The 25,693-nt window shown below is 38.5% G+C and overlaps 1 protein-coding gene across 13 annotated transcripts in view; it reads left to right on the top strand.

The window, feature by feature from the left end:
• The window catches only part of FMNL2 (formin like 2), a 238,118-nt gene that overhangs the window by 145,899 nt on the left and 66,526 nt on the right, over positions 1–25,693 (top strand). For 8 of the 13 annotated variants that reach the window (XM_060776951.2, XM_060776997.2, XM_060776987.2 and 5 more), the window contains exons 3-7: positions 4,270–4,350; positions 9,192–9,268; positions 14,475–14,558; positions 17,829–17,981; positions 21,938–22,057. In XM_060776951.2, coding sequence (XP_060632934.1) covers positions 4,270–4,350; positions 9,192–9,268; positions 14,475–14,558; positions 17,829–17,981; positions 21,938–22,057 — 515 coding nt within the window. The remainder of the gene's footprint in view (positions 1–4,269; positions 4,351–9,191; positions 9,269–14,474; positions 14,559–17,828; positions 17,982–21,937; positions 22,058–25,693) is intronic. The other 5 variants (XM_060777029.2, XM_060777056.2, XM_060777021.2 and 2 more) reach the window with 1 other exon arrangement.

Genomic DNA, 25,693 nt, shown 5'->3' with positions numbered 1-25,693 from the left:
TTACTTTGAGCCCATTCTCCCAAGTTAGCTTCATGTACATTGTCTGACTTTCCAAAAGGAGGGAAAGTGTGATGCAAATGCAGTAAATTAAAAATCATCATCATAATAAAACTTATTTATATCCCGCTCTATCTCCCCAGAGGGACTCAGACGGAATCACTCCATTTTGAAGATAACAGAGATTACCTACAGTATATTCTGGCGTATAAGACTACTTTTTAACCCAAGAAAATCTTCTCAAAAGTCAGGGGTCGTCTTATACGCGGGTGTAGTCTTATGCATGGGAGTTGTCTTAACTCTATATTTTAACTAGAAAAGTTGGGGGTCGTCTTATACGCCCAGTCGTCTTATATGCCGGAATATACGGTATATTTGCAATTCAGATTTGCTTGTGACTCAGTGAGAATTTAAAACAATAAGGTGACACCATTCTATTCAGTATAGGACATTTAGATTAAAATTCATGTGTGAAAACGTTACCTGTTTCACCTAATCTTGAATTAGAAGCACAGAAATACCCTGAATATAGTAAGTGCAGTCGCCCTGGCCTGCCAAGTGTATTTATTATTACAATATTTCCACTTATTTGAAAGTGGAGAACAAAGTCTTTTGGTGCTGTATAAAGACATCTTCCATTATACATTTAAGTATCTCTTTGTAGTATTAACCAAGAATGAGAAATCAGTTCTGAACATCCTAGGCCTCTTTCCAATTATTCTGAATAGAAAATGTTGAGACAATTTGAAATAATCTCTCACCATTCTTGTTTTCCCAAATGACAAGCCCTTGAATTATTCTTCGACTACTAGTTAAGCCATTTCCAACTAGGGCTCATCTTAGCTCAGACAAATTACTTGGACTTTAATCTGGCTAGCAGAAGTGTTATTGGTCTGCATTCATTGCCGATCCTGAGAGTATATTGCATTTCTTCAGAGATTTGAAGAAAAAACTGGAGCTTCCGGAGCTCTTCATTTGGAAGTAGAAAGCAAAGGAAAGAAGCCGAGGAGAAAGAAGAGTGAGATGAAGTAACTATCCAGGGAATGGCTTTCCGACAGTTGTAAACAAGTTTGAACAGAGTGTATTCCCAGCAGCGTAATGTGCTTTCTCCAGTCATTAGTTTTAGAAGAGATGTCTGTCTGCTCAAGAGAAGTTGGCAGAAAAATCATGCTTTTGGTGTATAACTTTCTAACTAATGATTGCATTTTACTGCTCATGCATGCCAGGTTTATGATTCACTGAGCACTTTCCCGCATGGTGAGTCAAAGAAACATATGCATTGGGGAGCAATATGTGAAGTTCTCTGTTTCTTCTGTTAGCTGCTTCAGAGGTGTATGTCGGGCTGAGAGCTGATTCTCATCTATGTGAGCAGTCCAGGTCTTTGTGATATAATCATCCATGTAGGCAATTGAAAGCCTACAGATACAGCCAACAACCATTTCAGGGATCACGGCAGTCTTTTTTCTAGCTGTATGTATATAAAATTATATTGCTGGTGATGTATACATTGCATTACTCATGGAAGGCTAATATACAATTGCTTGGGTTTCTTCAAAGCCAGTACATTTATCAGTAACCAAGAGATCGGTCTTATTTTTGGGGGGATGGTTATAGCATATGTAATATCTTTTGCATAGTAACCAGACTGCTTTATAGCTTTACTGTTTTTACTGTTTCTGGATTCTTTTGGATTGAAGAGTATGTTATCAAATGCATTCAATAAAAATAAAACAGACTCGTTAAAATATCCATGAGCCTAGTAATATTTAATATTCCCAGTGTATCTCATGCTTCCTTCTTCCCATGTGCACATTTGCTCACCAGCTTTATCACTACTCACAAGTTAAATTTAACACTAAAACTTCGCCGAAGTTAATGTTACACCATATTCTGTCTGTAATTGAGACTCTGTTCTAAAACTCAAGATATAAATTAGCATTCACTATGGCGAAGAAGGACAAAGTCAGAGCTTACTTTATTTCTTTTCATATGCTTCTTTGACCATACACGCTAGATACCTCAAAAGATTGTACATTTATCTTTCCACTTGAAACATTTATAGAATATGTTGAACACAATTCAAAATTGCTGTAGGGAGTGAGAAGAGAAGAAGGTATTTATAACAATAGCATCAGTGTTAACCAGCCACATTTTGTTCAAGACTTGCAGAACTCATATTTCCAAACCTTTAGTAGGCAACTGCCATTCACAACTTAATTTCGATGCTTATACTTTCAGAATAAATATTAATAAGCAATGATCTTAAGAGTGTGGTTCGTTCATGCAAACAAATTACTAGGAGTACTTTGACCCATGGATACAATTGAATAAGGATAAAGTTGGCCTGCGGTGGCAAAGAAAATAGCATGTGCAAAGATAAGGAGGTATTAAAGACAGTGTAATTTGTGAATCAGTGCTTTAACAAAATAATAGAACCTTCTATTTCAGTTGTCAGATAGGAAGTGCTTATCAATAGTTAGCATTCAAAGAGTGCTGATGTGAGATAGATATGGGTAAGATAAGCATACTAATGTGTAGGATGTCTTTGTTGAAAGAAAAAACAATGTTGTGTTATAATCCAGTATTATGAGATTAATGCATATTTACAGAAGATAAGCAAACACTTAAAATAATGTAAAAAAAACACCCCAACATACAGTATTCAATGCATTTCCATAACATTTAATTATGAAATTAGCATGTAAACAGAAAGGAAGCTTTTAGAATGTCCTTACACCACTTTAACTGCCAAGGCTCAGTGCTATGGAATCATGGACATTCTAGTTTTACAAGACCTTGAACCTTCTCTGCTGAAGAGTGCTGAAGTCTCAGCAAACTACAATTCCATGAATTCTTCATCTTCTTATTGAGCCATTAAAGTGGCTTCAAACTGCATTAACTTTACAATGTAGATGCATCTTAGGACAGTCCTCTGGTGTTTTGGACTTCATCTCCCAGAATTCCAGACTGTTTGCTATGTTGGCTGAAGCTCCTGGGAGTTGAAGTCCAAACCACCTGGAGGATCAGAGTTTGGCAACGACCGGGACTTCTGCATGCCCCGCTGGCATAAAGAGAGTAAGAGAGCCAATGAATTTTTAAAGTGGAATTGAAGAGGAATCACTTTTTAAAAGTAGATAAAGATAGAAATTAAAGGAATGAGAACTACAGAACTAACTAACACAGAGCTGTAGCTGCCCCATTTAAACCTTTGTCTCTTTTAATACATTGCTGTCTTGTTAGATACAGTATTTAAAAATGAAAATAGATTTGAGTAAGTAATCAGCTCTTACGTTGAAAAGAACACTGACTTCTCTAAAAGAACAGGGGTTTCTATTTCCTAAAAAATTAAACTTCCTTCTGAAATCTTTAACATGTATTAAGAAGCCTTGAAAAGGATGTGCCAAGAGAAAACATATCCATAGTCACTCAGGCTCCTTCCACACTGCCCTTATATCCCAGATTATCTGCTTTAAACTGGATTATATGAGTCTCCACTGCCCAATAATCTGGAATCCGATCCTAGAATATAGGGACAGAGTGGAAGGGGCCTCGGTTTTCACATAATTGATAGAATGGCAAGCATTGCAAATACCATAAAGATGATTTTCACTCCCAAGAAGAGTAAACGTGAAGCTATAATTAAATTGAGGGCGCTTCCACATAGCTATAAAACAGAAAATATCAAGCAAGAAAATCCCACAATATCTGCTTTGAACTGGGTTATCTGAGTCTACACTGCCATATATTCCAGTTCAAAGCAGATATTGTGGTATTTTCTGCCTTGGTATTCTGGGTTATATAACTTTGTGGAAGGGCCCTATATGGTTTCTGGCTTTTAGCTGGTTCATCCTATATTGGTGTGATAAGGAACCTGCTCTGGGTTTTTGTCCCAATTATCCAAGATGTTGGAGCTAATTTGGTAGTAGGATTCATGTCTCCTACCCAATATCTGTCTGTCTGTCTCTTTTGCACGCAAGAGCATATATACCCCTTCCTTTCTCCGAAGAACATCCTGCTGAATTGACCCAGGAATCAGAAATGCTGCTGAACTACATAACTGTATTTTATTTTTAGTTACAGCTTGATTAATTCATCTAGAGCTTTTGATCTTTGGGGCTTTATTCTAGTTTCTCATACATAAAATGTGGATGATAAAATGTTAATTAAACGGAGGGAAGCCAGCGAAGTGTGGTGTTTTTGACTATGATGCCTAGCTACAACACGTATCTGGTAACTGTTTCAATGGCTAACCATTCCTCTTGTTCCCTACAGGAAAGATTTCAAGTCAAGAATCCTCCTCATACATATATTCAGAAGTTAAAAGGATATCTTGATCCAGCTGTAACAAGGAAGGTAAGAATTATTGCAATAAAAATATTCACTCATTTCAGGACAGTTGGGAAAAACAGCCAAATCATATAATGTTTCCATATAATGATCACTTTATGCTGGGAATGAGGGATGTGTGAGAGAAGATGAAGATGCTTCCAGTGAAAGGGCTTACTAATCTACTCTAATCATAAACCAAAACATAACTATTTTCAAACAGTAAAGCTGAATATTAGACACCCTTTGGAGGGAATTATGATGGATTGCCCATAACCATGTGGAAATGTACTCATGTAGAAGCTAATCATGGGCTCCTTTTACTCACCTTGCCCTTTTACTTTAAACCACAGCTTGGGTTTTCTAGTTAGAAGCTCTATGGCTCCCTGGATGTGCTCATAGTGTGTAAGATTATCAGACTGAATACTGGAGTGGACTGCTGTACTTTGAATGGTTGGGTAGAAAAGATCATTTCACCAGATGTTGCTTGTCATATTAAAAAAAAAAGCACTGCTGAAATCCCTTTTTCTATGCAGTCATTAAAGAAACAGGAATGATCTCTTTTTTACAATCTGGCATTTCTTGTGAACATGACTGATATTCTCAAAACCACCTTAAATTGATAACGTTTTGACAGAACTTAAGCCAAAAACAACAAGAAATGGTTATTGAGCAAAATGGTGTTTGGAAACATCTAGCACAATAGTTGGCTCGCTGCCTACTTCAAACTTACAATGTGTACCTAATATTTTTCCTGAATTTTGTCCTCAGACACTCCACCACCAGTTTCCCACTTAACCTCCCACCAGAGTCAAACCAAGCTCTCAGTTCACTGTCAGTTAATAGTCAAGCTTCTCCTTTTAATTTTCCCCATCAGTGCCCCTCTTCTCAATATTCCAAGAGCTGGTACTAGCTGTTTATTCAAAATGACCTCCGTATTGATGGGGAATAGGTTCCAAACCCCAACCCCTATGGATACCTAAAACTGTGGATAGATAGATGCAAACCCAATTTTTTTTATTATACTTGGGCTTGAAGCATACCATAGAATTGCACTTGAGGACCAAGGCGCCTTCTACACTGGCATATAAAATCCAGTTTATCTGTTTTGAACTGGATTATACGGCAGTATAGACAAATATAATCCATTTCAAAGCAGATAATGTGGGTTTTCTCCTTTGACTATCTGGATTATATAGCAGTGTAGAAGGGACCCAAACACTTCTAGAATGGAGATACTTTTTGGAGCATAGGAAAGTGAAAACATGCACTCCTTAGATAAAGGGGGGGGGGGGTCATATTATATTTGTTGGACAGACCCTCTGCTCTGCTGTCCATCACAGGAAGGTTCAGATTTAACCATGTATTATTTATGAGTTTGGAAAGAATTTTTTGTAAACACTTTATTCCTTTCCTTTTAACCAATACGTAACTACAGCATATTTCAGCCTTAAGTGAGAAAGAAGTAACCTCGCACTTCTTGCAGCATAACTATAAAATTTTAGTTAGTTCTATATTTAAGGAAGTGTGGTCTCACTGATAGGTAGACAAGGGATATCACACAGTTCAGCTGCTACCTTGTTTTCTGCCTCATGGTGTTGTCTTATGCTTTATTATCGGTGCTCAAGGGGCAACACAGTAGGCGGAAGGAGCATGTATTTTGTGTCATAGACCAGTGAATTTTAGATGTATTTAAAAATGTAACCGCCATTGTCAGTTACTCTAATTATCATATATACTCTTGCATAAGTTGACTCCAAGTATTATGTAAGGCCAGATTTGAGGGCCAAAATTATGGATTTTTTTGTGACCCAGGAATAAGTCAAGGGCCATTCCACAGAGAAGGGAAAGAGCCAGTGCCACCTCAGGCGAACCAGTTGCCCCTGACCGCCAGTGCCATTTTTGCACCCAAGCCTTCAAAATGGCCAAAAGCAGCACTGCAGGGGATAAAGCAGAGGAAGTCAGTGCTTCCTTTGCGTTCTTCTAGATGGGCTAATCTCCTGCCTGTTGCCACTCTATTCAGAAAAGGGGGTAGCTTCTTTTTGATAAGAGTTAAGGTACAATACTTAAATTGAGCTGGGGAAAGTCTACTCAGATTTGGTATGTATTATTTGCCTAAAATGTCTAAACTTGTGCTACTATATGCAGTACTTTACAGAAATAGGAAAAAAAGACTAAACTCTTAAAACTACATCTACAATGACAACTAATTAGAGTGAAGTACCCAAATGTTAACTGTAATTCATTACTTTTCCAAAGTAATTCTCTAAGTTCAGTCTTTTCTTGACCCACTTTTCCCGCCATTCAGTACACAACAGCACACCCTAGCCAGAATGAACTGTAGTCCATGAAAACTTGACTGCCCAATTCCACTAAAATCATATAAATGGGCCATGTGTATGTGTCAGTAGGCAGGACCTGCTTCTTACTTGCATTTTTTTTCAAAGTGTAAATATTTTATTCCATTTTATACTTATATGGTTGACGGAGCACTGAAGGTTGTCTGTGCAGGTCAGAAGGAAACAATTTATGAATACCACAGAGGCTATAGACTTCTGGCATATGGTGAAGTTTTAGTGGTGGTTGAGTAAAGCCACACACCACACTGTTTATGGGTTTCAGACCACAGCATGTGTAGGCCAAAAGTTCAAATGGAGCCCAGACTGAAAGTGCCTGAAAGAGTTTCTGCTTGGATAGTTATTTGATTTCCACCCTCTTAACTTAAGCAACTGGGTCCTCAGCACAGAGAATTAATAAATATATGTTTTGCCTTTCCCATTGACAATATTAGCAATTCAGGCCAAAGAACTGGAGATATACAGTTATATGAACTTTTTTTGGTAAGTTTCTTGGTTTGAACCTGACCCAAGAGTAGACTTTTATATGGTATCCAAGTATACTGTGCCTCCATTTCTATTGGCAAATGCTGACCAGGAAGCAGCCCAATTAAATTTAACCACTATAGTAGGAACTAGTAGAAGGATCATGAAGATCTTCCCATTTTTCTTGTGACTTAAACTGGCATGGGCAAGCATGCATTTTTGCCTCAGTTTTTTTTATACTTTAAAGGGAATCAATAAGTGTCTACATTGGGATTAATAGGAAAAAATAATGTTAATAATAATTTGATAGTGGCTTTTCATGATGCTGCATGTCTCTACCTATTCCTTTCCTTTGTGTAATTATTTTTAAGAAGGTGTAAATTATTGATGTATTGGAAGTTAATTTTATAAAATACTCAGCCTGATACAGGCTAATGAGCCAGAGGACCATCCTTTGTGTCTGCTGCAGAGGGCTTGCTGCCAGTGGGGTTGCCTCTGTCCAGTCCCTTTATTTGTAACAGAAGAATGCATGAGTTTTATAATTTTTAAAGTTACCTGCTCACTGGCAAACCAAAATTAGTCACAAGGGAGGCATGGGAGGGGAAGTAGCTAATGGAGCAGCCATTACAATAGTGACAGACAGAGGGAGATATGGTATGGATGACATAATGGTGGAAGGGTGGGGCATAGAGTGTTAGTTCCCCCAAAGCTGTCCCCTGCTTTATAGTCCACACAGCCTTGGCAACATGTCCTTATGACCATTCAATGCCAAGACGGTGATGGGAAAATATCTTTGATCCAGGACTTGATCCCAAATGAGCATGCCAGCCTGGCCAGTATTACAGAGACCTGGCTGGATGAAGCTGGGTGATGGTGATCAACCTCTCCAAGCTTTATCACTGGGATTCTCTGTTTAGCAACAGGCAAGGCCTGGACTCAGCTCTGTGCCTGAATGCCCAGATTTTAGCCATGGCCAAGAATGCATTTGCATAGGTAAAACTAGTATGTCAGCTATCCCTATTCCTTGAGATTTGGTTATGGCAACAGATTAGGACATGGCAACAATTATTTAATTATTTTATTGAATTTATATCCCACCTTTCTCTCAAAGTGAGATTATATCCCATTTGGAGAACTGTGACACATTTTACTTGAGGTTTCTTTATAAAATGTTCAGAAACTTCAGTGGGTCCAAAATGCTGACCTGGGGAGCATATAACTTACTTGTTAAAATAACTTCAATGGTTACCACTATTGGCAGGGGTCACACATGCACATTCATATACATATACATATTACATGTGTAGAGTCAGTGCACACACATACACACAAATGTGCTGACATTGGTTACAGGACCTGAGCAGATGAGAATAAAGCTTCTTTTTTAGCTAAGAAATTTCCATTGATTCTACTGTTTTCCTATGATTACCAGGGGAAACAGTAATTTGCAAATGAGGGAACAGTTCCTCTAATTGTTTGGGCCAGAGGAGCAGTGACCAAGGGCTACAGGTCCTGCACTTCTGATAAGATGGTTAAGAAACTTTTAAAGAGGTTTTTGACATGGAAGCCAACTGAACAAACATTTCTGTGATTGGGTCACCTTTGAGTCACTATGAATAAGAATCAACTTGAAGGCACACAACAACAATAAGAAACAGGTGAACATATATATTGCTGCCACCACATGGCTTGATCATCTGTATTATCCAGGGATCAATGTGGAGGAATTTATCATATGTGTGGAGATTATCTAGTATATTCAGTGTTCAAAAGCATAACCTATTCTGTTATTTTTCGTGAACAGCCCTCAGGACATATTAGCAGTTGTGGCATAGCAAAAAACAGTAAGGGAAAATATATTGTTTCCATTTCAGATGTACTCTACGTAAAATGCATTTGACTTTTGCTTACCATATACCATGATAAGCAGTCTAGTTCTTTGTGTCTTAATTAATGATTTTTTTCTGTCTTTTTTCAGATATATTTTTTAGATTTTATAATTGGCAATCTAATTATCATATTGTTTACTTTCTATGTAAATTACAGAAATTTAGGAGAAGAGTTCAAGAATCTACACAGGTTTTACGAGAACTGGAAATATCTTTAAGAACCAATCATATTGGGTAAGCTTCCTTGTTTTGTTCTATTTTTAAGGACATTTGGGCAAATGTTAATCACTCATTTGGTACAGATCTGTCCTCTTATGTTTCAAATACAAAAGTGAATAAAACAAGAGAGTGTTTTTCAAGTCTGTGCCTCCAGGCAACATTTCTGGTTTGGAATCATTTGCTGGGCTTATAAATATCCTCCTTTAAAAATTTAGCTTCCTCGTGTCCTTTTACTGTTACAAAAAATCCTGGGATTTTTGGGGTGTACACTTAAGGCCACATGTGGCCCGTACGCATCGTTGGTGCCACCCACCAAGCACTTCCTGCTGCTTCTGCCTGCCCACCCACCCTCTGCTTTCCCTCACCTGCACACCTTCTGCTTTGCCTGCCTGCCCTCTCAATGCTTTCCCGTGCCACTGCCACTACTGCTGCTTTCCCTCACCAGTATGGTGCTTTCTCCTGCCACTGCTGCTTTTTCCCCTCTCATCCACTTGCTCGATGCTTTCTATTGCTTCCGCCACTGCTTTCCCTCACCAGCTCTATCCTTTCCCCCAGCCATTGCCTCCTCCCATTTGCTTGCCTGTTTGCTCTATGCTTTCGCATAAAGAACCTATGGATTGCTAGTGTAAATTAATTTGACTCATCTGCTGGGCTTATAAATATCCTCCATGAAAAAGAAAGCTTTCTCGGCACCAGATCCTATTTGATCTTGGAAGGAAAGCAGGGTCAGTCCTGGTTAGCAAATACCAGATTCTATAGGCTATATTTCAGAGAATGGAGTTGGCAAAACCACCTATGTATTCCTTGTCTAAGAAAACCCTATGAAATTCATGTGGTCACCATAACACACACATACACATATTGCTCAGGCACTGAAATTTTAGGGGAAGAACATTCAACAATTATGATGTTTCCTTAAAAGAGAACGTCAATTTAAGTATACATTTGCATATTTTATATAGTAGATCTTCCACAAAAGGGTTCTCTTTTAATAGTGATGGTTTTATTGCTCACCATCCTGTTCTGCCTTCCAGTTTACTTGAAGTGAAATTGACCATGGAATACCAATGCTAAGCCAACATTGTTAGTACATAGTTGGCTGTGAAGCCAACATTCAGGCAATGTGATGACATGCTGGAGAAGTCTGCATGTTATTGCAACACTTTTCATTGATCTTCACATTCTGGGATTACTCCCATGCCCTACCGAAATTCAATATTTAGTGGAAGAGTGCTTGTGTTCCACACACACACAGAGATCTTTTTTGTTTTGGGAGAGAACTATTTTCAAATGCCAAGCAAAATGTACAGCTTACTCAAATGTAATACCAGATGTTCTCTGTGACAGGAGTTAGAGACCATTTCTGCTAGGCTCATTACTACTTTGAAGTTGTATGTGTCTGCTGTGAAAGTCAATTGTGCAAATGGTTTACAGCTTATTTGCACATAGGCACATATATCATTTGAGAATTGATATAGCATCCTTACACGTGCGGCAAAGCATCTGCCACACTTGAGGTTCCTGGACCTGGTGCATTTTCTCACCATATTTCAAGACGAGAGCATTGCATTGTAAGACACCGAGGCTAGATACACACTGCAGAATTATAGCAGTTTGACACTAGCCTATGGCCCCATCTACACTGCCGTATAATCCAGTTGTGCACTTAATCTGCATCCTGAAACTGGATTTTATGGCAATGTAGATGGGACCTAAATAGTGCTTCAGTCAAGAATATGTCATTATTGAGATTACTCCAAAGAAATTGGGTACAGATTTGAAGCCTAACTCTACAGTTTGGGATGGCAGCATCATGCCCATACTGTCTTCTCAGACCATGTTCCAGTTTGGTTTAATATCCATTTTAAAGAAGTGTGTCAGCTCTAGAGATCTCAGAAGCATGGTTGCTAATTTGCTGACATTTTCCATTTTATCTTAAAATAAGTTATCTAGCTTCCTTCAAGCAAAACCTCCAGCAAGCAATTCACAAATGTACTTTGAGGTTGGATCTACACTGGCATATAATCCAGTTCCTGAAGCCAGATGATCTGTTTTGATCTGGGTTATATGAGTCTGTGCTGCCGTATAATCCTGTAAAAACAGATAATCTGGATTCAGAAATGGGATTATATGGCAGTGTAGCTGGGCCTGGAAACAGGCTGATTTGCACAGATAGCCAAGTTGTTGCTGTATCCAGAATTTTGCTCAGTGATTGTCCCTATAAATCTCTCAAGCCTTAAAGCACATTGGCATTTTAAGAGCTGGTGGGGGACACATAACAGCTACTATTAGACTTCCACGTCAGTTTTCACATAATAAAATTGTCTTATAAAAACTGGTCATATAGCATAAGATCACACATTTTCATCTTTTGAAAACAATTTGAAAATAAAGTCTCCAGGTTGTTTCCAGGATTCTTGGTTTCTGCCAGGTGGAATCATATGATCACTTCATAGCCTTAAGGCAAAAGTTACCTCATGGTTTCCTTTCCCAGCTCAAAACTGGATGAGTGGTCATCATTTGGCAAATGGTACTAAACTTGCATGGTGCGAAGTTGGCTGCTGGAACAATCCTTTGTTTGTCCAAGCCTGGGTTTATTTTAACTATCCGAAACCCTAGTACCCAGAGGTGTCTTTAAAACAATGAAAACTTTGTTGAGCTCTCTGGTATTTATTTCCAATTAGCAAATGCTAGGGCTGAGCTGATAATGTGTTATGGTTTTGAAAATGTAAACTCTTGTTTAATATAGAAAGATCAGCTTTACAGAAAAATGTTGTTTGCTTTTGACCATGGTCTTCATGTCCTGCAGAATCATCTTGATACTATGGAAGTTGTGAGGCTAAAAATGGACCAAAAGGCCGGGTATACTGTCCTGAAACAAAATATAAATAATGCAGTTTCCTTAATTAAGAATATTTTATGCCACATTTGACCACTGTTTATAGCTGGGCATTGTTTGCCCAGAAACAATGTACAGGTTACCATGAAGTACAATACCATCTACATTGTCCACTGTCACTGGCTCATCTTCTCTTTCCCTTTATTTGAAAAAAAAACAAAACTTGACATCTACATGGAAAGGATGTGTGAGCAATGGCTCTTTTTCTGTGGCTTCATATCACATATGTGGTTGAACTGCAATTGTCATAATTCTTAACCAGCATAGTGGTGTAGGGTGTCCTGAATTGCAGCACAGTAACATCTTGAAGGCCGCAGGTTGCTCACACTTTTATCAGCATTTTTAACTTAAAGAATTTTATGATTTATTAAACTGTAGCTAGAGCAAAATCAAAGGCTAACTTTGAATCACAAAGCATCTCACACATTCTTTATGTTGCAGACTTGCAGTTGCTGTATGTATGAAAGTTTGCTAGATGCTAACGTACTGAAAACATTGAATCAATTAATTAATATTATATACACACGTACATACATATGTATTTCAACAGTAATCCAGTAGAGCTCTATAAATGTTTATCCCTGATTTTATACGAGTGTGGAGAAGAGCAAATCACAGACCACCTATTACAATACAGTCTGAGCCTTGCCACATCCTCAGTGGAGGACCTTCTCACAGCAACATCAAAGGTACTCCAAGTGGCCAACTTCTGGTCAAAGGACATTTAACATAATGCCAAGTTTTTAAACTCTGTTTTTTTTTTTAAAAAAAAAAAAACATTACAACTGTATCCTTGGTTTGCTTCTGATATGATAAATAAAACAATTTTATGAAGCACGTTGAGCTAGAAAATGTATATGTTCAACTCTGCAATAGAGACTATCCTAGAATGATGATTTTGCTGTGTTGCTGAAATACTAAGAGATAAAGAAAGAGTTTTCCCAGGGGCCACTTCCAAAAGAAGTTAGGTCAGTCTGTTGATGTTCCATTAGAAGGCAAAAATCTGTTTATTCAGAGTGGCCTTTGCCATCCAGGTTGAGTTATAGCTGAAGGGGACTTTCCAATATGAATTGTAGTTAATTTAATTTTATTAGCTGCCTTGAGGGCCCTTTTTCCAGAAATGTTAAGAATAAATGATAAATGAGTAATAAGATATAATGAACCCTTCCTTTAATTAGGATGTCCGTGTCTCAGTGGTGGTAGCCCTATATACCACAAGGGTACCTGATCCCATCATATCTCATTTAATACTTGGGTGGGAGACAACAAAGAATACCAGGTACTATAGAGCATATTTCAGAGGAAGGCAATGGGAAAATACTTCTGATTATTCCTTGCCTATTAAAATCATTGGGTTGCCATGAGTCAACAGTTGACTTGAAGGCACACAAATACAGCTCAGTGGTGGTGGTCTAAGTACCCTATTCATCAAGTCTGGTATTATTTCCCTGATGCTGCAGACTTATGCAGCTTTCCCCTTAATGGCTTCTCCAGAGTCATGTTGCATGCCTTCAGATATGATTTCCTTATTATTAATTCTGTGCAATTTAAGTTTGCCCAGAAACAATGTACAGGTTACCACTAAGTAAGTGCAATACTATCAAATATATCAGGTTTTGCCAAACTAAAATATGCTTTGAGCCACGCAGAGGCTTTGAGTTTCTTTTTGAAATGAGTTATATAGTGAAATATCATGAGGATATTTTTGGTATGATTCGGTCCACATTCCCTGTATAGAGCCCCCCCCCCCCCCCCATACATCTGTTTTTGTTTTGACATAGTTCAATTGACTTGGTTTTGCTTCCATGCTATTGTTTGATTCACTGCTCATTCTTTTCCAGATTCTAGATCAAACAACAAAACCAGAGATATTTTAGTGCACCCAACATTCAGAAATTACAGCCACCAGATCTTTCTGTGGTGGGGTATCTCACTCTGCTTAATAGTAAAATCAACTCAGGCCCCTTCTACACAACTGTATAACATCCACATTGAACTACATTATATGGCAGTATGGACTCAAATAATCCAGCTCAAAGCAGATATTGTGGATTATCTGCTTTGATATTCTGAGTTATATAGCTGTGTGGAAGGGCCCTCAGTGATTAAGATTTGTTGTGCTCTTAAAGCTGTCAGATTTTTGGTGGCACCATTCCATTTCTAGCTGCGAAGTGGCTGACTGAGAAATGAGCAGTTTTTACACTGGGTATTTTTCATCCTAAAATGAGTGTGGATTTTTATTTTTGGAGGTGGGGGATGGGAATGGATTGATTTTCCTTAATACAAATATGCTGATGCCTTTCTAAATGATTTTTCCAACAGATGGGTCAGAGAGTTTTTGAATGAAGAAAACAAAGGCCTAGATGTTTTGGTGGATTATTTATCATTTGCACAGTATGCAGTCACGTAAGTAAAATATGGGATGGGGGTAGCTTGCAGTAAGTGGATGAAGCATTAAAATAGGTTGGCACTGGGAAGATGTAAAACAACATATAGTGTGGTCATTTGCAATTTTGTTTTCAGAAAGCTGCCGCCTGAAATGTCATATTTTATGTCATATATGTTGCACTCCTTATATCATTATAAATGTAAGGCAATAAGGCCTAAATACCCTAAAGCAACAGATCCTGTCTGATCTTGAAAGTCAAGCATGGTCCATTCTGGTTAGTTTTATTTATTTATTTATTTATTTATTTACCGTATTTCTGCCCCGTTCCTTCCCAACCCCTGAAGGGGGACTCAGGACAGCTTACATTTGGCAGCAGTTCAATGCTACTACATATAACGAAGCAATATAATAAAAATAACATTCATTATAAGCAATAAAACAATAAAAACACAGTATTAACAGCTATATCATCACTCCAGTCGAATTCCATATCCAAAGTGCTATTTATGCCTGCTGTCTAAAAGCCTGGTCCCATAACCACGACTTCAATTTCTTGCGAAAAGACAGGAGGGATGAAGCCGATCTTACCTCTGTGGGAAGTGATTTCCATAGGTGGGAGGCCACAGCCAAGAAGGCCCTGTCTCTCGTCCCCGCCAGCAGCATTTACGACGCTGGCGGGAGCGAGAGCAGGGCCTCCCCGGATGATCTTAAACTGCGAGGCGGGATGTAGGACTTGAATGTGAGACTGCCAAGAAATCCCAGCTGCTGTAGGTTGTCAAAATCACATCTTGAGAATTCCTTGTCTAAAAAAAATCCTGTGATATCCATGGAGATATTATAGATTGACAAGCAACTTGAAGGATACATTCACACACACACACACACACACACACACACGAGATGTGACAGTTTTGGAAATATAGGATGTTGTTCACTGTCACAAGGTCCATGCTTTCCACACTCAGATCAGATAGTCCATATCTTTGAATTGCACACTAATTATCAATAGAGACATTCTGAAGCATCAGGAAAAGCATCAGGAAAATCTAGATGGTCTGCTCTGAACTGGATTATATAGCAGTGTAGACTCTTCTAATCCAGTTCAAAGTAGATAATCTAGATCCAGAAACTGTATTATATGACAGTGTAGATGCCGCCAGAGATTCTTTCAGCTGTGGGGAGGGGTTGAACTTTGGGACATCAGTGTACAAAACATGTGCTCTGCTGTGGATGGCTCTGCTATCCAATGCAAGTGTTTTCCTTCGTTCAGCTTGAGGAAAGCAAGATCATACATTTGCTGTAGCACAGCCCAGATGACACTGTGGGTGAAACTATGATGTTCTTCTTTAAATAGTACAGCAGAAGTAGAGCAAGCAGAAGCTTGTCTTGGTCAAACTTCTCCTTTCCTTTTCTCTGTCCTTGATACTTGATTAAGTCCAAGCAGTTTCGACAGGATACAGGATAATAGTAGCAGAAGTGTGATTGCTATCTGGGGAAGTATCTAGACAGAACTTCAGAACAGAGAGGTCATTGGTCTGGAATAACTTTAGTGCCCTGTTTCTGTTCACTGTCTTTGAGAAACCTCTTCTCTTCAGCCACAGATCCTCTGATGGATCTTGACTGACGGAGACAAAGGAACTTGTGCTTTATTTGTGGTTCTTGTGGATTAAGACCATGGCTTTTAAGATAGATGGAAGTACAGTTTTATGTTTGACTTTGAATATGAACAAGAGTGTTTTTCTTGTTTGTTTAGAAAAGAATATATTTGCTTTAGCTCAGGATGGCATGTTTTTAAATATAACTTCTGTAGGAAAAATGCGGCAGGAAAGTGTGCTTCCTTTAAAGAGTTCACATCTCCAAATGAACTCCATTTTCAATGATACTTCCCATTTACATTTCCCTAACATGGGACACTGAAGAATTAATTTGAAAATAATGCAAGGCAGAAAGAGGTAGCTCTCTTTTCAAAGAATGCTACCATTGGACAAAAGGAAGAATTGCCAAAACAAAGCAAGATTTGCAGTGATCGCAGTTGCGTAAGAGAAGATTGGGAATTTGCTTTTGACTATTCTTATCAGGGTGAATATTTATTTATTTATTTTTATTTACCCCTTTTAAATCCCACCCTTCTCAACCCCGAAGGGGATTCAGGACGGCCTTACAAAGGCAACAATCCAATGCCATATATTAATACATCAGTAAATAAACAAAAACGTTAAAACCAAACTCATTAAAAACATAGCATTAAAACATGAATTAAAATCACATGATCCAAATCTTATTCCAGGGCTAGTCTAGGTCGTCATTGTGTTAATTTGTAGTCTCATATTGCACTATTCCTGTTACTGGCTGAAAGCTTGATCCTAGATCCATGATTTCAGTTTTTTCCTGAAGGTCAGGATGGATGGGGCGGATCTAATTTCACTGGGGAGCGAGTTCCACAAACGAGAGGCCACCACTGAGAAGGCCCCGTCACTCGTCCCTACCAGTTGCGCTTCCAAGGGGGTGGGTGGGACCAAGAACATATTAACAACTGAAGCTTAATTAGAACCAAGTTTTGGAAAACTTAGGTTTTTTTATTACAACTGTTATAATCTATCATTCTTGGTTCAAGGGTTCTAGTAGCTATAGTCTAAAAAAAGTAACTTACTAATTTATTAAAAGAAAATAGAGCAATCTACTTTAGCACTCAAAAACTGAGTGATCTATTTTAGGTCTAGAAAGTTGTCCTTCAACATTTTACGCAGTACTGAAGTTTGGAAAAATATAAGATTATAAGATATTTCCTTGGTTTGTCTTTTTCTGTTTCTCAAGATCCAAATGTAATGTGAAATGTATGTTAAACCAGCAATTTTTCAGCTCAAGGGAAAACATCTTATGGTGTCCTCTGTCGCTTTATCATTGACAATAATCTATTGGGACACAGTAAATCTGCAGATGTTCTGCATCAGGGGGCAAAATGCTCTTCATATTTCTATTCCTTTCTTTCTTTCTCTCCCCCCCCCCCCCCCAAACCTGCATTGCAATCTCAGGGGAACCAGTGTGGTATAGTGGTTTGAGTATTGGATTAGGCCACTAGGAGATCAGTGAATGAATTCCATCATAGCCATGGAAACCCAGTGGCCGACCTGGGGCAAGTCATAGTCCCCCAGCATCAGAGGAAGGCAATTGCAAATCCTATATGAACAAATCTTTTAGAGAAAACCCTGTGATAGGTTGAAGACACAACAAATGGCCTGGAGGTACAACTACATCAGAATTGAAATATCTACTTCTTCCCTTTTCAGCTTTGACTTTGAAAGCTTGGAAAACAACATGGAAAACTCAATGGACAAATCTAAACCTTGGAGCCGTTCCATAGAAGATCTTCATCGAGGAAGTAATTTGTCCTCTCCTGTTGGCAGTAGCATTTCCCGCTCTAGCAGGCATTCTACACTGAGGTAAGGAAGTAAAAGGACTGGGATGGAGAGGAGTGACCTCACAAGGGAGGTTTGTCTTAAGTTTTGCCAAAATGTTTTAAAACAAAATACCATTATGGCAGCACTTAGCAAAAACACAGCAATTTCCAATTTCATTACATTCTTTGTTCTCGGCCTGTTTGTATTTATCTTGCAATAAGATGAGTACATTATGTATGTGTGTGTAATATTCTTACTTTGCAGCTGCTTGTTTGCTAATAATGCACATGTCCCTGGCAGTGCCCTTCTTTTTGTTTATATTACAACACTGCAAATCAATGAGGTCTTGCCACACACAATTGTTTCTTAGTTACATTGCTGAAGCCCTGAATGCTTTAAAATGTTCTTAGCTTAAGGTAAAAGTTTTCCCCCGACATTAAGTCCAGTCATGTCTGACTCTGGGGGTTGCTTCTCATCTCCATTTCTAAGCCAAAGAGCCAGCGTTGTCCATAGACATCTCCAAGGTCATGTGGCCGGCAGGACTGCATGGAGCACTGTTACCTTCCCACCGGAGCAGTACCTATTGATCTAATACACACTTTTTGAACTGCTAGGTTGGCAGAAGCTGGGCCTGACAGCAGAAGCTCACACCTCTCCCCGGATTGAAATCTGCAATCTTTTGGTCAACAAGTTTAGCAACTTAGCGGTTTAACCCACTGCGCCACCGGAGGCTCCAAAAAGTTCTTACAATCTCATAAAGGAAATAAATACATAAACATTACAGTACACAGTTAATTTTAACTTGGCTTGCAAGATCTTCCAGTGTTATAATATACATGTATTGCATATATTAGACCTTTTAATATATAATATTATATACCTATTTACTTGAATGTAATGATCTCACCAGAATTAGGGTGCACATTAGATTCATATAATATGTTTATCCTCATGCTTAGCCAAAGCAAAAGGGGGAAGCTGCTTCAGGAGTTCCTATTTCAGTGACGTCAGCTCTCATTTAATTGTCATAATTAAATGTTATGCAATCCTGGGATTTGTGATATCAGCATTTTCTGTCAGAGAAGGCCCAGGACCCCATAGCATTGAACCAAAGCAGTTAAAGTGGATTCGTTCTACAGATGCACCCAAGGTTTTCTTTTCCATTGCTTGAAGCTTTGATGTTCTAACACTTCTGTTTTTAAAGAAGTAATTCTAAGCAGCCAGCAGTTGTAATGCATACCTTTTATTGGTCCAATTACAAGGAGAACACTTTTGCCATTGTACATTACTTTTGGCAGAAATCCTTTTTTGTGTTTCAGGGTTCTGAAAATTTAGGTGCGCATAAGATTCAATGGCATTTTAGACTCAAGTAAATATGGTATTAGACCTGTTGCATATTGCCCTCTTTGAGTGTTATAGGTCGAACTCAGACATCATATTTATGAGTAACAGCAGCACAGAACTTCATAGTCAGGTCTGTCCCAGACTGTCTCCTGAAATAGCATCCATCTATCCATTCAGTGTGAATGTTTATGAGGATAACTCTTCATTCCTAAAGCTTTTTATGTGTGAGGATTCTCCCATGGCAGACATTTATGCTGTATACGTGAATCCTATTCATAGGAATTCGTCAGCCCTACCCCTGATGTTGGCCATGCTTTTCAGTGTGGACACACTCATGACTTGCATAACTGTAGCTCTGGCCTCTCCTTTCTGCATTTTTAAACTCATGTGGGCAGATAGTAGAACATGCCCTGTTCCTGCCATTGCATCTCCTCATCTCACCCCCACCCCCCGTGACACATGCTGCCCACACATGAGATTCTTGGCTATAAAGGGAAAGGCTACTGACCTATGCTACTTCCCCATAAGTTCTCTGCAGTCAGAACAGAACTTTGCCACATTGAGCAAGCTTCCTCTCTGAACGTGAATCCAAAACATGGGCAGAATTCTGAAAACATATTTTTCCTAGATTATAATTCTCACAATCCTCCAGCATGCATGTGGGGCGGTTAAAATGACTGGGGGGTTCTGAAAGTTGTAGTCCTCAGCTCAATTGTTAGGCCTATTTCATTAGAATAATTTATTATGTTCCCATTGATTCAATGGATGTACTCTGGATGGAGCTAGCAGCTGGATGTTAACCACAAAATTAACCTTTCCAAGATCTGAATGTAGTGAGAAGATCACTAGTTTATATGGTGAAAGGTCTGGGATCACTACTCTTTCCTGCCTAATCAAATGTTCTTAGTTTCATAATTTTAAATTGTGTAGTAGATCTAACTTCCTGCAAGAAATATTAGCTGCACCTGTCAAGGTGAAGTGTTAGTTTGAAAATCAAAAATAATTAATTTGGCATTTTGATCAAACTCTAACTTGGCTACTTCTTTCATTTTACTAGCTATTGAGTATCTATAGTCACCTATATGTGAATCTGCATTTAGGATATATTAATAGTAGAAGCACTGCCTTACGTATGCTTAGTAAGTCACACTAAGTTCAGCAGACTTTTATCCATAAAGTGGGTTTAAAGTCTGCTGCAGAATCCTCTTCATGCTTTTAATTCAAATTCAGTATGAATTCCTCCAATACTATAATTTAAAAGATTGTAAGATTAGAGTAGGAAATGTGGTTATGCCAAAGGATCTGTCACTATTTAGGGTTCTGTGGCTATCACATAGTTGATGTTGTGAGCTGTCATTTCTGATTTTTGACAACCATAAAGAGAACCCATTATGGAGGTTTCTTGGCAAAATTTGCCCATAAAGGGTTTTGCCTGAGAGAGCGTAACTTACCCAAGGTCACCCAGTGAGTTTCCATAGCCAAGCGGGCACTTGAACCCTGGTCTCCAGAGTCTTCGTTTTATGCAATGAATCAGACTTACTGTGGTTCCAGGTTGGGCTCAGGCAAGAAAGAGTTTGTATTGAAATACGACCAATGTATTATTTATTATTTGGGGGGTGGCCGTATCAGGAGCGACTTGAGCAACTGCAGACATTGGGTAGTAGCACTCTTTGAATCTACTGCCCTCCTCCCAAAAGTGGAGCATCTACATATATTAAGTATCAAGTAATGTGTGTCCAAAAACAGCTGCTTCACATGAATTGCACTGTGAATATATCGCAGTATGCATTGCCAAGTTCCAAAGAAACCCAGCAGAGAGTAGACATATGGATGAATTGCAACAACATGTCTGTAAAGGATTGTTAATACTTAATATCACATTTGTTTTTAAAAGTGCTTTTTGTATATTGCTTACTGATGATAAAAGTAAACAGATTTTAAAATAATGGATGATTTAGAATGTAGAAGCATAGTATCTTCAGGGAACTCCCCCGTTAGACTATCAGTCTACATTGGTTGATTTACAACATTTTTATCAAATGACAGTGGTTGGTGCCTCATAAGATTCGTAGGCATCATTTTGTTGGTAATTTGCAATAAGGCCTGTATACATCTTGAATGAAGGGTTCAGAGCAATATGATCAAATTTGAATGGACAAGTTTTGCTCTGAAGGAGTAGAAAATAAGATATTATGTTAAAGGGTAGCCTGAAATCTCTTGTGGGCTCAACAATTTGGATGTTTTTTTTACAAGTTAACTGCAATAGGATTTTATATAATCTGCACATCCTCCAATATAGCATTTTCATGAACTCTGATCTGTTTTGGGAACAGTAGATAAAACGGTTCTGTTTACGAGTTTTAACATTCTTTGTACATGGGCTCCTGTAGAGTTATTTCTATGTTTTCCCTTAGAAAGAAGAAATTTGTAGAAGAGTGCAAAAATCAGTGTACATTACACATTGCTTACATTTTTTTCTTCCCTTCCTCTCTGTCTCTTTTCTATGTAATTTTTTTCTGTAGACCATTCTTTCCCGCCATATCAACTCCTCTAGTGCCTTTCTTTTCTTTCTCTGCTTTGCCATTTCTTCTTTTCCTCACTGCTTCCTTCTCTTTTTCTCCTCCATGCTCATCCATCTCTCAAAATGCCATCAGAATGGTTTGTCTGCCTGAAAAACTTCAGTTCAAACGCCGCCAGAGCTGCTTTTCACCCAACTGCCTCTGGAGCGGCTTCAGTTTACCCTCTGCCGAGGAGGCTTCAAGCCGGAAAAACTCGTAAGTCATGGGTGTATAGCTACACCCAGAAGAGCCAATAGTACATGGTAGCAGATCCCTTTGCACTGCTCTCCATGTATTATAATGAAGGTGACGGCATATCATACATGAAGGGTTCCAGCCACAAGACCTTTCAGTGTCTGATATGTAGGCTACCTCATTATACATAGTTCTGTTTCACGTGGTGAGACGTACTTACTTTGCTGGGTTATGGGATCCAAGGAAACATCAAAACAGGATTTATTTCTTTTATTTTGGTTTTGATGTCTAAGTGAAAATAGCATCTCATGTGCTATTTAAATTAATCAAGAGAATACATTGTTGACTCGTTGCTGCATATAGTTTTGTTTCATAAAAAATAGCCTTTTTTAAAAAAAAAATCTGGTTTTGTTTCTCATTGTGGGGGATATTGCTTTATTATTTGTTTCATATGTAGCACATCTGATTTTCCATTTCCCCCAGCAGTTCTGTCTCATCTCTATTTGTACTTATGCACATATGAAAAACAGTGAATCAAATATGCCAGGAGCTGCTTCTGTAGAATCTCAAATTATTTCTGTGTTTAAGTTACAATGATCTTCAAATATTCATAACAACTACTATTATCTTTATGATTCTGTATTGTTTGAAAGCCTTTCATCTTGTTTTGTTACTTAAAGAGCAAATATATTTAATGGCATGTCTGTTAGGGAAAAAGAACAAGAATATGGATTTATATGTGCTGATACTGACTGGGATTTTTTTTCTGTTGGGGTCATAGTAGTTTTTGTGGTGTGCTAACAAGGGTTGATTGGAGTTGCAGTCCACTTACCCCTGTAGTGATAGGATTTTCAGATCTCAGGGTCTGTCCTCTTGTTCTCTGGGCCTCAAAAAAGGAAGAGCACTAAAAACATGTGTGGATGACTCCTGTTGTTGCAAAGAGTTATGGAATGGCTACTGTAGACAGCTAGAGTAGGCATGGGCAAACTTCGGCTCTCCAAGTGTTTTGGACTCAACTCCCTGAAATCCCAGCCAACATACCAGCTGTTAAGAATTGTGGGAGCTGAAGTCCATGCCTGGTCTAGAGACTCCAGAGCAGGGCTCCTCAAACTCAGGCCCAAGGGCCAGATACGGCCCTCCAAGGTCATTTAATCGGCCCTCACTCAGGGTCAACCTAAGTCTGAAACAACTTGAAAGCACACCACAACAACAACAACCCTATCTTATCAGCCAAAAGCAGATCCACACTTCCCATTGAAATACTAATAAGCTTATATTTGTTAAAATTGTTCTTCATTTTAATTATTGTATTGTTTTTAAGTGTTTTCTGCATTACAAATAAGATGTGCAGTGTGCATAGGAATTCATTCATGGTTTTTTTTCAAATTATAATTGCGCCCTCCAACAGTTTGAGGGACTGTGACCTGCCGCTCTCTTGAAAAAGTTTGAGGATCTCTGCTCTAGAGAATTCACCCTCTTCTTTCTCTACTTTGCCTAATTTTTGGGCTTGTGTTTTTTGTTTGAATTATATGCCCAGAACATTTGGGGTTGATGCTTACTGTATCATGCTTAATGACATCATAAGGTAGTTTCCCATGTGACACCACCAGGTCCCTAAATATCACCTCTGAGTATTCATTGCCGTAAAAATACCTATGAAGTCAACAGGCAAATTGAAGGGTCATTTACAAATATATGGTGGGGAACGTCTCTAGTACTTTCTAGGCTAATCCATGACTACTGTTTCATCCATATGGAGCAGGTGTTGAAAAAAGGTGGATCTATCTCTTCTTATAGATAACTATTAATTTGCAGTAGATTGTCACAGATTCCTGTTTCCATATAGTAATGAACTATTTCCACCTGTTAGGCTGCTGAAATAAATAAAAAAAAACCAGAGTAATCTTGACAGAGTAATCTTTAGCTGAAAATAAGCTGAGTTCAGTTTTGGTTTTTGGGTTCAACAACAACAAAAAGCCAGATCCATACTCTAACTAAGTCTAATCCTGGGCCCTACCCATATATTTTATTTCACATAAAAAGAGAGAAAGGTGTGTTTTGTGTTTCATTGGCTGTAATGAAAGAGGAGTGCTCTCCCTTTAAAATCTCTATTGTCAAGGATTGCTGTGAAATCATGACAACACATACAAATGTACAGTGAAGGCTGTATATTGATCCTGTTTGAATAGATGGGAGGCACATACCTGACACCAAAATCGTAGAAAATCTATCTAAGGGTCCTTCCACACAGCCCTTATAACCCAGAATATCAAAGCAGAAAATCCAACAAAATCTGCCTTTAACTGAGTTATCTGAGTCCACACTGCCATATATCCCAGTTCAAAGCAGAAAATGTGGGGTTTTATTCAGCTATGTGGAAGGGGCCTGAGAGGGCCAGTGGTCTGAGTGTTAGATTGTAGTGGTCTAAATGTTGAACTGCAATCTCTGAAGACCAGGGTTCAAATCACTGCTCAGTCATTAAACATTGGATCCCATAAGATGGGCAGAGGGAAAGCAGAGGGAACCATCCTCCTTTGTTCCCTACCGTTTTCCCCCAACTTCTGGAACGGCCTCTTATTCCACAGCTCTTCCCATTGTTTCCCCATTTCCTCCCTGTGTTCTCCAAGTCTTCTATCCATTTTCAGGCACTGGCAAAACGGATTCACACAGGCAGCTACCGGAAGTGGCTGTGCATTGCGGGATGGTCTCCATGGGACTCCATTTTGCCTGCACCTGAAAATAGAGAGAAGACGCAGGTTGTTATTGAATAATTTTGGGCACTTCACAATCTTTCAGCCTCAGAGGAAGACACTGGCAAACCCTCTGCAAACAAATCTTTCCAAGATAAACCCAGGATAAATTTACTACAAGTTAGAAACAAAAAAAAAGTTTTTAAAAAAAAACAATTTTATTGTAAGTATTTTTATTATCTATGTGAGGAGACATTTAATAAAACAAACAAGCAGTGGTTTATGGCTATGGTAAGATATGAACTGGGCACTCTTCAGCTCATATTCAGTAGGTAAAAAGATTTTCAAAGCCATAGGAATATACACATGGTCTTTTTCAACAAAGCTTTTTATAGCTGAAAGCAGCTATCGGCTTTTTTATTGCTTGCCTTTGAAGGAGAGGAAGAAAAGGGAATTGGATGGGGCCGAAAAGAAAACATGTGATATTAATTATTAGAATAAACATGCTATCAGAGATGTCATCTTTGACCTCTAGCAAGAACAAAATGAAAACCAGTAACACATTTAAGAGCTTTCTTTGTCCTAACAAACGTTTGGTAGCAAGAAGTAGAAAGAAAACAGTTTAAAGGATTTCACTTTCTTTTTATTTGACTGTGGACCATCCCAAGAGCTCCTTTAAGCAAATGTTCTTGGCTGATCCTGAAATGCCACTTAGAAGATAAAAAGGAGAAAGAGCATGTGTGTTTCAACTCTTATTTCTTATAGACCTTAAACAAATAGGTATATAAATAACTACATGAGGAGGCCGTCAGTAGTCCTTGACATTGGAACTCAACCAGTTTGGCACAAGAAAGAAGAATTTATTTAATTAAGAGAAAAATTTCATTTTCTACTCCTTTTAAAATCTTTCTTTGCATTGTGGATTTTACCCACAATCTGGAGGAAACAGCATACACTTGTTTCTCAG

This window comes from Anolis sagrei, chromosome 1, assembly GCF_037176765.1.
Source record: "Anolis sagrei isolate rAnoSag1 chromosome 1, rAnoSag1.mat, whole genome shotgun sequence".
In the NCBI taxonomy this organism is placed as follows: domain Eukaryota; kingdom Metazoa; phylum Chordata; class Lepidosauria; order Squamata; family Dactyloidae; genus Anolis; species Anolis sagrei.
The sequence above is the reverse complement of the archived record's forward strand: the minus strand, read 5'-3'. Positions and strand labels throughout refer to the sequence as shown.